Genomic DNA, 13,497 nt, shown 5'->3' with positions numbered 1-13,497 from the left:
CACTGAGTCCCAAAAGCTTGACACAAGTCTCAGGCACCTCTTGGTGGAGACCCATAGGAAAGGGCAGAGGGGCCAGGCAAGTCTGAGGGAAAAGGAGCAAAATCAAAATCAAGATAAAGGCTGCCATGTTAACCTCCCCGCGGGGCTCTCTCTCACATCTGTGTCAAGTGTCTCCTGCCATATCCCTCAGGTCCCTGGCACAAGTCCAAAGCTCAGAAGCAACATGTCTCCCTGCTCTCCGTGCCTCCTGAAGGTCTTTTCGGCTTTCTTCTGTCTCAGTTTCCTCTCCCTGCTCAGTTTTATAACATTATAAGTAATTATTGAGGAAGAAAATTTTAAATGAATGTTAATTTGCAACTTATGTTGTACCTTAAGCAAGCGCACAGTGCACAATTTATAAAGAATAACTAAATAGATACCTACTTTAACATTAATCAAATATTCCTTGTTAAAGATAAGTCCTGCTTATTAAAAAAATAACTTTGGAAATAAGGATTGTGAACATAATGTATAACTTCCTAGGGATTCTGCTCCTAATCTGGCAGGCAAATAACAAGCCATTTTCACAGGTCACATATTGATTTTTAAAAAATACTTATTTAAGCATACTGAATTGGGGTACAGGCCAGAGGTGCAGGGGTGAAAGGATTCACTAGAGACAGTGTGGGGAGCCAGGCAGATAAATGTACTGACATACACTGCTGAGGGGAGCAACAGGTGAGACCAAAGAGGTCAGCCATGCAGTGTGGGTCACCTCCGGGACTGGAATGGAACTCGTGCTGCAGTGGCTGCAGTGCTGAGTTTTACCCCTATGTGGCACTAGGGCGGGCTCATAGGTTACAATTTGCATGCAAAAATCTGGTGCCTGAAATTAAGTATTTGCAGTTAAAAAAAAAAAAGTAATAATGGTTAGCCAGCCTTTATATTCTTGCAGATTATTCTTTGAATGGGAGTAGACTGCATCCTGTATTACCTTCTAATATTAGTATATCTTTGGATGAAAACAATGTACAGTTAAAACACTTTCTATCAAAAATAGTTAACATTCTTGGTTGTGGTGACACACTTTTCTGGCTATATAATCATATATTCAAATTTATGATTATTCAGAACAATTTTCAAAAAGTAAAATCTGTTGGGCTACTTTCCGGATCCTCACTTTGATTATATAATAAACTCTTTGTCTAATTTTGAGACTTTATATTTTCCTGTTAAAAGAATATAATTTAAAGGTGGAAAAGAGATATATATCAACAACTAAGATTTTTCTGGCTCACTAAAGCTGGAAATTATGAGAAATCACAGATTAAGAAATACTCCATTTTAAAATACATTTTGAAAGTATAGCTTGTCTATATATCTAAAGTTAATCAAGTCTATAACATCAGTATATTATTGGGGAAAAAACAAACGTGAAATAGTATTATATATACTAAACCATTAATAGCCCCATATATTAATAGAAAGAAAACAAATGTATCAGTCAGCTCTGAACTTACATGTCTGTCACAGGCTCTATAAACAAAGACTGTGTGTTTCAGGAAATGAAAAAAATATGTAAACTGTAAATCACCATGCAAATATTAAAAAAAAAATAGGTTCATCAATATTACTTCCTCTGATCCCTCATTAGCCAAAAGATTCTTAACTTCTTAAATTGCAATAAAGGCAAGCTTCTGTTTTTTAGTACATACTGAAATCTAGCAATGTTCAAGACTGTATACTTGGTTCAATGAATATGTTATTTGGCCTTCAGCTACTGTTAATTTATATCCCAGAAGGAAAGTACATGCTTCTTGCAAATACAAGAATTATAGTAATTGTTGTAAATAAATACAAGTTAAGTTACTATGAAATTTCAGAAGCTAAAATCATTATACTGAAGTGAGTGGAGGGAGTTTTACCACAAAGTGGCATGTATAATAGGTCTTAGAATGGCTAAGATTTGGTTTGCAAGACTAAGGTAAAAAATATTCCAAAGGGAATAAAACCAGAATGACAGTGGATATGGCTGAGGCACTCTGAACAACTTAACTATAACAAAGGTTGCTGATAAGGGGGAAATTAGTAAAAACAAATTAGTAAAAACCCTCTTATTGCAACCTGGTGGGAACTCAGAGTTTGCTTATTTGTTTTTAATTCAAAAGTTAGTCAAAATAAGTTCTTTTAAAGCCACGCAAATATAAGTTTTCCCACAAACTAAATTTGACTAACTTCTAGTCCATGATTAAAACCTGAACTTTAGTCCAGGTGTTTCCCACACAGCTTATAGGCTTCAAAAGTGGAGATGAGTGTGCTACCATTTAGAAACAGGTTGTTTTCTTTTTGTTTTCCTATAAATAGCTTTCTAATTCTGCGCTACATCTGGTAGAGCCATAGCTAAAGCAACTCCAGTTTATATTTTTAGTAGTTGGTTCCACTTCCTGCGACTTACATAGGCAGGAGAGTGACCGCCTTCAATTTATGGGTGGTTATCAACACAGATATAGGTATTTCCTTAGTGGGGTTTAGTTATCAATTTGGGCTTCCCTGGAGGCCCAAGGGGTTAAGTCTCAGCACTTTAAAGCTGTGGGCAGCCACTGCAGCACAAGTTGTTACTGGTGCTGGAGCCAACCCACTTGGCTCCTGTCTGCTCCCCTCAGCAGTGTTAATTTCAGTGGATGCACCTGTTCTGTTTTCCACTGTCTCTGGTGAATCCTCTCACCCCGGCACCTATGGCCCACACCCCAGCTCTTATATGCATAAATAAAATAAAACTTTTTTTTAAAAAAAGATTTATTTATTTATTCATACAGAACTGGGGTACAGGCCAGAGATGAGGAGGGTGAGAGGATTCACCAGAGACAGAGTGGGGAGCAGAACAGGCCAGATCGACTAAGTACACCGCTGAGGGGAGCAGCGGGCAGGGCAGGAGAGGTCTGCCGCACCATGTGGATCTCCTCCGGGGCGGGCAGGCGGGAATCGAACTCATGTGGAAGTGGCTTAAGCTTCTTAGTACTGTGCTTTAACCCGCTGCGCCAAGAGGGAGGGCCTAAAATAAAACTTTTTAAAAAATATCAGCTTTTAGTTTAGTCAGTATTACACATTTTAAGGATGGGCTTGTTTTAGGCCCAAAGGCAAGAGCTTCGAAGCCTCCAGCTAGAACAGTGCACTGCGTAGACCCTGGAGGATTTCCAGGAGTTAAGAAACACAGAAACGCCCAAGTTACAGGGCCTCCCAACACAAAGGTCTCCCCCAATTTCAGAAGCCGTGCAACACTCCTGCCAAGTCAGCGACCCTTTCCAGCCTTGGGCGGCTCTTTCCGCCCCCTCTCTTTCCGCTTCCGGGAGGCTACTTCTGGGCCCGCCCAAGGCGGGGGCGGGCGCGAACGAGGAGCCGGAAGTGGCCCTGGCACTTCCGCTACGGGAACTCCTGACTGCCTCTGAACCGGCTTGACAGGCGCGGTCCTCCCAAGTTGTTCTCGCTCTTTCGCCTACCCGGCTCCAGCCTCAAACTCGCTTGCTGCCGCTGTCCCGCAGCTTCTGTCTCGGAAGCCGCCCCTTCCCCATGTTCCGGGGCAGGAGTTCTGAACGTGAAGACCCAGTCGCCGGTATCCCATCATGTCCGAACTGACTAAAGAGCTGATGGAGCTGGTGTGGGGCACCCAGAGCAGCCCGGGTCTCTCTGACACCATCTTCTGTCGCTGGACGCAAGGTACCGTGGCTGGGCTTTCGCTTGCACAAGTCGCTTCCTTTGGTCTCCGAAAGTTCTGGCAGTGACGCTGCCGGCTCCAGCCCCTCGCGTGCTCCTGACTCTGTCCCAATTCCCGGGCTCGGGGCTGAAACTCCACTTTGTAGGAACGCCCTAGCTGGGGAGAGATTGAGGAAGGCACCATAGCTGTCCTGGGTGGCTTTGCCACTTTCCGGCTGCCTCTCGAGTCGAGAGAAGAGGTGGCTGGTTGTAGGGCAGCTGTAGTTGACACTGAAGGTGTGCTCCGCTGTGCTTCGGTGTCAGTTTCTCTAGCGTGCTGTGGTCACCTGTGTCTTTATCCCTTAACAAGCTTCATGTTTTTGGTGTTTGGTCTAATTTGGTGTAATGAGAGAGAGAAAAGTCCACGGGAAAATCAAGGTGCTCATTTCAGAAAGCACTTGTGTGTGTTTGTGAATTGTGGTTAGGCGTGGTTCTAGCTGCATAAATCCATGTAGCAAATGCTTGTTACAAAGTGTTTTCTTGAGCCAAAGTATCTCCGGTTTTAATGTGTTTTACTGTTTATTACAGTTAAAGGGAATTCTCAACACAGCACTTCGTGTGCCCCTCTCTTGTTAAGGATTTTAAGGATTTTAAGTTATATAAGAAGTTTTTCTTTTTTAACGAATAATACAAAAAAATCCCACTTATTGAATTCCCGCCCTTGCTAGGTTGTGTTTATTTTTTATTTATGTGGCTACGCGTGGTACTCGGTGTATAAATCCAAATGCTTGTAATGATCACAATTTTTAAGGTTTGTAATTATTATGTACCCAACAGATACATTAAGGTAACCTTAGAATGACTATGATGAAGTTCTGTGAGATTGTCTTTGGAAAACATAGACCAATAAATAATAAGTACTTAATGCTACTGTTAAAACTTTTAGAGACTAGCCTATTCTCAGCGGATTTGAAAGTAAATCTAGTACTGAAATAAGGTGTGTAATGTGTATTATGGTAACAAAAATTCAGGGTTTACGTATTCTTCAAGCTTACCAAATACCTTTTTTTTTTTTTTGACTGGTAAAATTAGAACCGTGATGTATTGCAGTCAGTAAGGTTATTTAGTCCATCATTCTTGATTTGATGAATAGCAAAATGAGTCGTGAGTGACATGCCGGAAGAGGCACTCAATTTGATAGAACTACAGGTGATTTTCAAGTCACCCGACTCCTAATGCAGCTGTTTTCAATATTTTCCTTTGTGTTTCTAAACTGATAATTAGTTTGGCTTTTTTTTTAACTCAATTATGTCAGTTAACTAATTTGTAAAATTTTGTACACCTGCGCTTGCAGATTTTATTTTGCAACTTCTCACTTTGACTTATTTATCCTGTGACTAGTCCTAAAATACCCAAAGAAAAATTTACTTCCCAATTAATTAGACAACATTAAATAGCTTTTACAATGTAGAATAAGGTATTATTCATTTTTATTTCTGTTGTTAATATTGTGATAAAAATTCAAGGAAAATCCAAAGGCAGGGGGTTTTAGAGACAGTTAAAGAGCAGGCTTTGGAATAGGTATAGTTGGGTGTAGGTTCAAGTTATTTAGCTTAATTAAGCTTCATTTTCTTTCTCTGTAAAGGCAGATAAAGGTAATGTCAATCTTACAGGACTGTTGTGAGGAATAAATGCATGTAAATATATTCAGGCACTTGGCACATTATGTAAACACTCCGAAAAATGGTAGCATAATTTGAAGAGTGTTTCATTTTAGATTAAAATGAAGATCATTCTCTGTGCCCTGACAATTTCCAAAAAAAATTGTGAATTTGATAAATACTATTTAAAATAGAATTTTATAGTGACATATTGGTATGGCCTGCCACCTTGTACTTATTCAGAGATTTATTAAGACAATTTGTTCAGTCAATACCACTTCAAAATAAAGGATTTTTTTTCTTTGCTTTTCTGAAAATACAATTATGTACATGATTTTTTAAGGTAACCAAATCTGTATTTTAATTTATCTCTGAGTCAGCGAGATAGCGCTATTGGTTTTGCTATGTTAACAAAACCAATACTTACACATTCTTAGAAGCAGAAACCATTGTTACAGATGCTGTGCAGTCATTTGGGATTATGGGAATAGGCACCAAACCCTGCTGTGCTGCGTTTGCCTTACTGCATTAGTAAGGAAACTTTGGCTTTATATCATAGCCTCTAACTGCTTTCAGTTGACAACTATAATCTTAGGGTTTTTTTTGCTTTTTTTTTTTTAAAGCAAGTTTTAGATGTAAGATGTTTGGAGCACATATTTATAAAATTTTATCTAGGGAAATTCCACTTATGAAACTTTACTAACTGGTTATGTTAAATTATTTTGATGTGTTAAAATAACAAGCAGCACAGGAACTGAGTAACGTGGTTTGTTGTATATTTCTCTTCATTGCTTTGGCAGTTTTAGATAACATAAAACAATCTGTTGGAATGAAACATACTTTTTTAAATTGCACATTATGGATAATTTCCTTCTACTAATTCTTTAAATGTAGAGTTCTGTTTGCCAATTTTAAAGTAGTAAATCATGTAATGTAAAGACTTGAAGTCTTTTTTAAAACTTGGACATTTACTTTCTATTCCTGCCTCCTTCCCTCCTTCCCTCCTGCTCAGTTTCCTGTGATACTTTTTTTTTCTCTTTTTTAAAATTTTAATTAATATATTTACATAAAAATTAAATATTTTTATTATGTTTTATTATGTTTCATAATGTGATACTTGATTATATTATAGTTTTTAAATTAAATATTTTTATTATGTTTTATTATGTTTCATAATGTGATACTTGATTATATTATAGTTATGGTGAGTTTTAACATTAGACATTTTTTTTTTACATTATTCTTGTGCATTTTTCCATCTAAGTTGTAATCCCTGTGGACTCCCCCCACCACCAGTTCACCTGTGTGCCATCGCCACAGTCCAGTGCACTCTTCCCACTCCAGATCCCACCCCCGTAAAATGTCTCTGGTTAATAGCTGTTTCGTTGTTTTCATGTTTTACTCTATTACATTTGTTTCTCTCTCTCTTTTTTCCCCCTGATCACTTATGCTTCTGCTATGAGTGAAAACATCCAGTATTTTTCTTTTTCTTTCTGGCTTATTTCACTAAGCATGATCCCTTCCAGCTCCATCCAAAAGAAAAAAAAAAAGTGTTCTTTTTAATGCATAATTCAAGCTTTGGTAAAAGGTAGAAAGGAGGCTTAAGGATGTCAGCCTCCTTGTCATTTACTGAGCTGTACATTTAGAAATGACTGAGTGAATTTTATATCTTTTAAACCCACAATTAAAAAATTTAAAGAATTTTAAAGGTAGCTGCAAAGACAGCTCTTAAAGATAGCTCAGTCTGTAGATTTAGTTATATGATTTATTCTTGCTTGTTAGACCACACTTAATAGAGAGTTGGTTAAGGTGCAAGTTTCTAACTTCAATACTTAAATCACTAAGAGATGGTTTTGTAACCCTAGGTTAAAAATTACAAATGGAACTTTTATTCAGTCTATTTAGTTTACTGAACTCTGAAAGAACTTTTTAAATAGATCTTTCTCTCCCTTTGCCACTATAGTCATTGGAATCAATTTCCTGTGATACATTTTAAAGAAAAGAATGTATTTCCTACTTTCTTGGTTCGTAATCACCATTTATCCTCCCTTTGCTTCTTTATACACTATCTCAGGCCTCTGCAGCATTGGCTTGGTACATTGGAGGGGAAGACAAACAGTAGTAACATAACATAGCATAAATTTATACAGTAGTTTAGAAGGAAGTAAATAGAGATGAATGGCCTGGTGGCTCTCCTTGTAAGATGAGATTTGGGCAAACACTTGAAGGTACTGAGTTAATCATGCTGCTAAAAGAAAGTGTGGGCAGACGGTATACTCTTTAAATAACACTTAATATAGATTAAACCTGAACTTTTGTTCAAGGGAAAAGAGGAGATTAGTTTGACTGGAGGAAAGAGGAAAGTAATAACAGATGATATAAGAAATAATATGTTGCATATCCTATAATCCTTCACAGGCCTTTGTAAGGACTTTGGCTTGTTCTGAATGAAATGAGACATTATTAGAAGGTTTGAAGCAAAAGGAGGGACATGATATGGCAAGTTTTTGAGGCTTGATCTGAGTGCTGTTGGAGGTTAACTAGTGGGGTGAGAGACATTAAGAGCAAAACAATATTTTACTTGGACCAGGATAGTTGTAGTGGAGACTTCAGGAAATGTCAAATTGACCACATCTCAGTAGAAACAAAATAGGAGTCATTTAAATCTAAAAGATGTAAGTAGAATATTAATACAAGTGGGAGCATTTTGGGAGCATTTTTTACTTACTTTGAAATATTTCTTTTCAGTATTGATGTCTAGCTTAGTGTTTGGCAAACATTCTGTAAAGAACCAGTGTCTCAATACTTACCTCCATCATTGCTGCAAAAGCCCAAGATAATGTTGGTGTGACTGTGCTCCAAAAGTTCATTTACCAAAAAAGGCCCTAATGTAGATTATAAACTATCAACCATTTTCCCCTTTCTCCAAGTTTTTACTTATTGTTTCACCTAAAGGTAGCTAGAAAGGCATCGATCCCATGTTGCTGTTAGTACTTGCCTGTGTGTGGGGGCATGGGTAGGCTTTATAAGCTAATATAGCTAATAAGCTATAGATGACTGAAGTAGAGTTTTGGACATTGCTATAAGATAGTTTTTGTGAACGTAATTTGAAAGAGATTTACCAAGTGATTTTGGAAAAGAAGTATCAGTTAATAAGTCTACAGTGTATTTAGGAGCTAATGCATTTCAATTAAATTTAGTTTGAAAGTATGTTAGGATGTTTACTGTAAAGTGAGTCATTATTTTACCAAAGTAATAAAATGATGTACTGGTATCATTAACTTTTCTTCCAGAGTGAGGATAAGTTAATACTGTGAATTAATACCATTTCATGGAATTTTGTTATTCTAAAAGCCTTTTATTTCTCTTAAGTATACATTTTCCTTCCACCTTCCTACCTACCTTCATCTTAATGCATCTAGTTTCTTAAAATTTACAATTTGTTACTCTTTGTAGCAAAGTTAATTAATTTCTTGGCACTTTGAATACATAAAGTATTCTGTTACTCAGAATATGTATTCTTACATTTATATTATGCTTTACAGTTTTTGAAAATCTTGTTTAATTCTTGCAACACCTCAGCGAGAAGGCAAAGGATAAATGTAGTTATCCTCATTTTTGTAAGTGAGGAAGTTAAGACCCAATTCAGATAAACTCAACCAATATCATCTATTTATAATGTCAAACCAAGTCTTTCTGTGGCCTTTTGCTATATGGAGGCTAGAATTATAGAGGCAGTAGTTGTCAAACTGGTTTGAATAATGTATGTATGTATGCTCAGTCATATGAAAATCAAAGACGGAAAAATTGTAAGGAGATCCATGGTTTAGGTTTTAAGTCAACCATCAATTAAGACCAAGGCAAATTTCCTTGTCTATAGTACTGTGAAAATGAATACAAGTCATATTTAGGATCAGATACTTTAGTGACTGATTTCAAGTCTAATTAGAAAAAAAGAAATTGTGTTAAGCCAATTCCTTTTAAAACTACAATTTGATTATGAGGACACTTGATAAGAAAAATAACTACATATACCCCCCAAAATTCAAACTCCAGTGAACTCTTAACTATAAAGGAAGTCTACTTAGCACAGTCCTTTTCAGAATAGAATATTCTATTTAGCTGACCTTATCCCATTTAAAACTAGTAGCCTTTGTCTATCAGTAATATTTTCAAACATGTATACTATAATTAAACAGAAATTAGTGTAAAGCAGAGAGGGCAAGAATCCAACTTACACTTACTACATAAGATTAAAGTTTTACAGAGCTTAGTTTTGCCTTTGAACTTGGGGACACTTTTATTCCTAGTCGAGGATAAAATAGAGGAGAGACCTTGGGCTTCACCTTATTCCTAAGTAGGAACTCAGATGTGGCTATCTTAACATGTAATTGGTACCCTTAGTTCTCAATTGCCCTTAATCCCATTCATCTGACCTATTTCTAATCCCCCATTTATTACAACATTTATTCTGCTTCAATTTGCTGAAAAAAATTATGGCCAGTGTCAATATAAATGTAGTAATTAAACCTTAGCTGCGCTTTCATTGTTTCTCTTTCCTTGCTGTTGTCAATTTATTTTTCAGAATTTGAATTGAATCTCCACAGTTCTCTAACCTACTTAATGCCCTCCCTCTGAATAAGTAGCATCTTTTTATTTTCTCTTTGCCTATGTATTAAATAGAAGCCTGCTGAGATTTACTTATTTGAGACAGTGGCTTTCATGGCTTTGTTTTTGCACCACCACCACCACCCCCACCCCCCAAACATCAGGGACAATTACACTTTTAAAGATTATTAAAGATTTTAATGTGAACAATTTAAAATTTAGTGATATCCATGGTATTTTACATTTTATAACTTCATTGTCTAACTTCTGAGTTCTGTATGTATAAGTAAATAAATCTTAAAAAAAAAAATTTTTAATGTAAAAAAAAGACCAGGCTCACTTTTTTTTTTTTTAAAGATTTATTTGTTTATACAGAACTGGGGTACAGGCTAGAGGCTCAGGGGCGGCAAGAGGCTTCACCAGAGACAGAGTGGGGAGCAGACAGGCTTGATTGACAAAGTACACTGCTAAGGGGAGCAGGGGGCAGGTCGGGAGAGGTCTGCTGTGCCAGTGGATCACCTCCCTTGCCAGGAATCAAACTCTCACTGAAGCAGCAGCAGCAAGCTTGCAGTGCTGTGCCCTAACCTGCTGTACCACCAAGGAGGGCCCAGGCTCACTTTTTTAGAGAAAATATCTCCCAAATACTCAAGTGTATATTATCATAATTTATCAGTAGCTTTCAAAGTGTTCCACATGCAAAAAAAAAATCTGCTTACAATTCAGAAAATTACATGTGTGCTTTTCCTTTAAATAACTGTCAACCATCATATTGTGGTATGAGGCAGAAGTGCTTTATGGATAGTTTCTATTTTGTTGCATTTTTGTAAAAGGGGCTTCTCTGGTGCACAAGGGGTTAAGCCTCAGCACTGGTAAGCTATTGGCAGCCACTGCAGCACTAGTAGATGCCCAGCCTGGGAGCCAATGCAATCCCCCAGCCTCTTTACCTCTGGCTTACACCCCAGCTGTTGTGTATATAAATAAATCTTAAAAAATAAAGGAATTGTATCTAAGGCCAAGCTTCAATAAAATTAGTGCTGTTAAGGCATCAGTAAGGACTTTGGGTTAAATTGGCTTTTCTAAGTGTATTTGAGACTATGGTGGCATCTACTAGCATTAAGACTCCTAGTACAGCTTGGTGTTATAGCCTTGACATATTCTAATGCACTGTCAGTTTAACCAACTATCACTGTGAATATCAACACAATGAGAAGGCAAATAATGTCTTAGTGCTATTATAAAATTTATTTTACTATGTATTGGGCTCCTGAAATGCTCTCAGGGCTAACAGGCCTCTTCAGACCACATTTTGAGGATCTTGCTTTATCCACTCACTGTATCACCACCACCACCACCACTACATCACGCTTTCAGCTCTTTCAGGATTTGGAATATTTAAACTTGTTTGTCACACTAATCAAGTCTTTCCCTTTTTTTTTTTTTTTAAGATTTATTTATTTATTCATACAGAACTGGGGTACAGGCCAGAGGCTCAGGGACGGTGAGAGGCTTCACCAGAGACAGAGTGGGGAGCAGAACAGGCAGATCGACGAAGTACACTGCTGAGGGGAGCAGCGGGCGGGTCAGGAGAGGTCTGGCTCGCCATGTGGTCTCCTCCGGGGCAGGCAGCAGGCGGGAATCGAACTCATGCGGAAGTGGCTTCAGATTCTCAGTGCTGTGCTTTAACCCGCTGCGCCACCAGGGAGGGCCAGTCTTTCCCTTTTTTAAAACTCATGCCTTTCAGCCTATAAAAGTAATGACTCTTTATCCGACTACCTTTCAATTAATAATTTTGTTCCTCTTCATTTGTTTGGCAAATGGCTTACATTTATTATCCTATTTCTAAATCAAACCTCAACCCTTTACATTTTGGCTTCTCTTCCCAAAGCTCTAAATACATAGTTTTATAGTCCCAGTGACATGCTTACCCCATTATATTCATTTATATATGTGTGTGTGTGTGTATATATATATATTTTTTAGTTTTATAAGTTTATTTTTACATCATTTATATTTTTTACTCAGCAACATTTGCAACACATGACACTCTTGATTCCTGGCTTCCTTTCTAGTACCTCAGTGTGTTTTTCTGTTTTCTAATCTTTGCCATCTCCTTTGCTGACTAAGCCTGTGGTCACAGTTCCTAACTTCATTATCTGTGTCCTACATTCACTTTAACTGCTATGTTTAAGATGATCCAAATTGCTGTTTCTAGACCTAACCCCTATCCTAAACTCCAAACCCATATCTCTCTGCTTCTGAATACTGCTAATTGTCTCACATTTCTAAAACAGAACGTGGTATCCTAGAAACAAATCCTCCTCCTACCCCCCAAAAGCATTTATGGGACATTCATTACATATTAGCATGCCAGGACAACAGTGGTCAGTGGAACAGGCAAGATACCACTAAGACAAAGCAAGCAGTAAACTAGCAAACAATTGCAACAGATTATAAGTACTCTTTGTGCCAAGGGATGCTAGGAAAGATTTACTTAGGTGAGCTTGTTGTTAAGAATGAGAAGTATGCGGCCATAGGGAGGGTGGTGGGGATACAGAGAACATTTCATGCATCGAGAATAGCAACTGTCAAGGCCCCAGATGAAGACCTTGGTTTTGTCTAAAGACCTAAGGTCATTATAGATGATAGAAATAAGAGTGAACTTAAGGGAAGGTGAGATTGATAGGTCATAGGTTACTGCCAGGGGTTGGAAGTAGGGGAACTGAATGGGTGAAAGATGTGATTTCCTTAGCAGTGAAACTATTCTATATGAAACTGTGATGGTGGATATAGCTCACTGTACATCTGTTAAAAGCTATAGTATGCACAGTATCTTTTTTTAAAGATTTGTTTTTATTTACTTATGCATGTAAGAACTGGTGTGTACACTTGAGGTACAAGTAATGCTGGCAGTGAGAAGATTCACCAGAGACAGAGTGGGGAGCAGAACAGGTGGAGCTACTGAAATACACTGCTGAGGGGAACAGCAGGCAAGGGGAACAGCAGGCAAGGCTGAAGAGGTATGCTTCACCATGTGGGTCAGCTTCCTGACCGAGGATAGAACTCGTGACACAGTGGCTGCTGATAGAATGATAGTGCTGACACTTTTACCCCTGAGCCACAGGGAATCTGCCTTTAAAAATACTGCTCTTGGGCCCTTCCTGGTGGCGCAGCAGGTTAAAGCACAGCACTAAGAAGCTAAAGCCACTACCACATGGGTTCGATTCCCGCCTGCCCCAGAGGAGATCCACATGGCCAGGCAGACCTCTCCTGGCCCTCTGGCTGCTCCCCTCAGCAGTGTACTTCATCACTCTGCCTGTTTTGCTCCCCACTCTGTCTCTGGTGAATCCTCTCATCCTCCGCATCTCTGGCCTGTACCCAGTTCCATATGAATAAGTAAATAAATCTTAAAAAAAAAAAAAATACCGCTCTTTAGTAGAGCAGTTTTAGATGCAGTGTTCAGGGAAAGGTAGAGAGATTACACATATAACTCCTGCCTCCACTCATTATAGCCTCTTCCGTTATCACTATCCCCCACAAAGTGGCACAGTTATTACAATTG

The 13,497-nt window shown here is 38.1% G+C and overlaps 1 protein-coding gene across 1 annotated transcript in view; it reads left to right on the top strand.

The window, feature by feature from the left end:
- Window positions 1–3,392: 3,392 nt before the first annotated feature.
- FAM188A (family with sequence similarity 188, member A) overlaps window positions 3,393–13,497 on the top strand; it is a 53,008-nt gene continuing 42,903 nt past the window's right edge. The window contains exon 1 of the mRNA XM_004691270.2: window positions 3,393–3,693. Coding sequence (XP_004691327.1) covers window positions 3,600–3,693 — 94 coding nt within the window. The 5' untranslated portion in view covers window positions 3,393–3,599. The remainder of the gene's footprint in view (window positions 3,694–13,497) is intronic.

This window comes from Condylura cristata, unplaced genomic scaffold (genome assembly GCF_000260355.1).
Source record: "Condylura cristata isolate star-nosed mole 26May11 unplaced genomic scaffold, ConCri1.0 scaffold00030, whole genome shotgun sequence".
Lineage (NCBI taxonomy): Eukaryota > Metazoa > Chordata > Mammalia > Eulipotyphla > Talpidae > Condylura > Condylura cristata.
The sequence above is the reverse complement of the archived record's forward strand: the minus strand, read 5'-3'. Positions and strand labels throughout refer to the sequence as shown.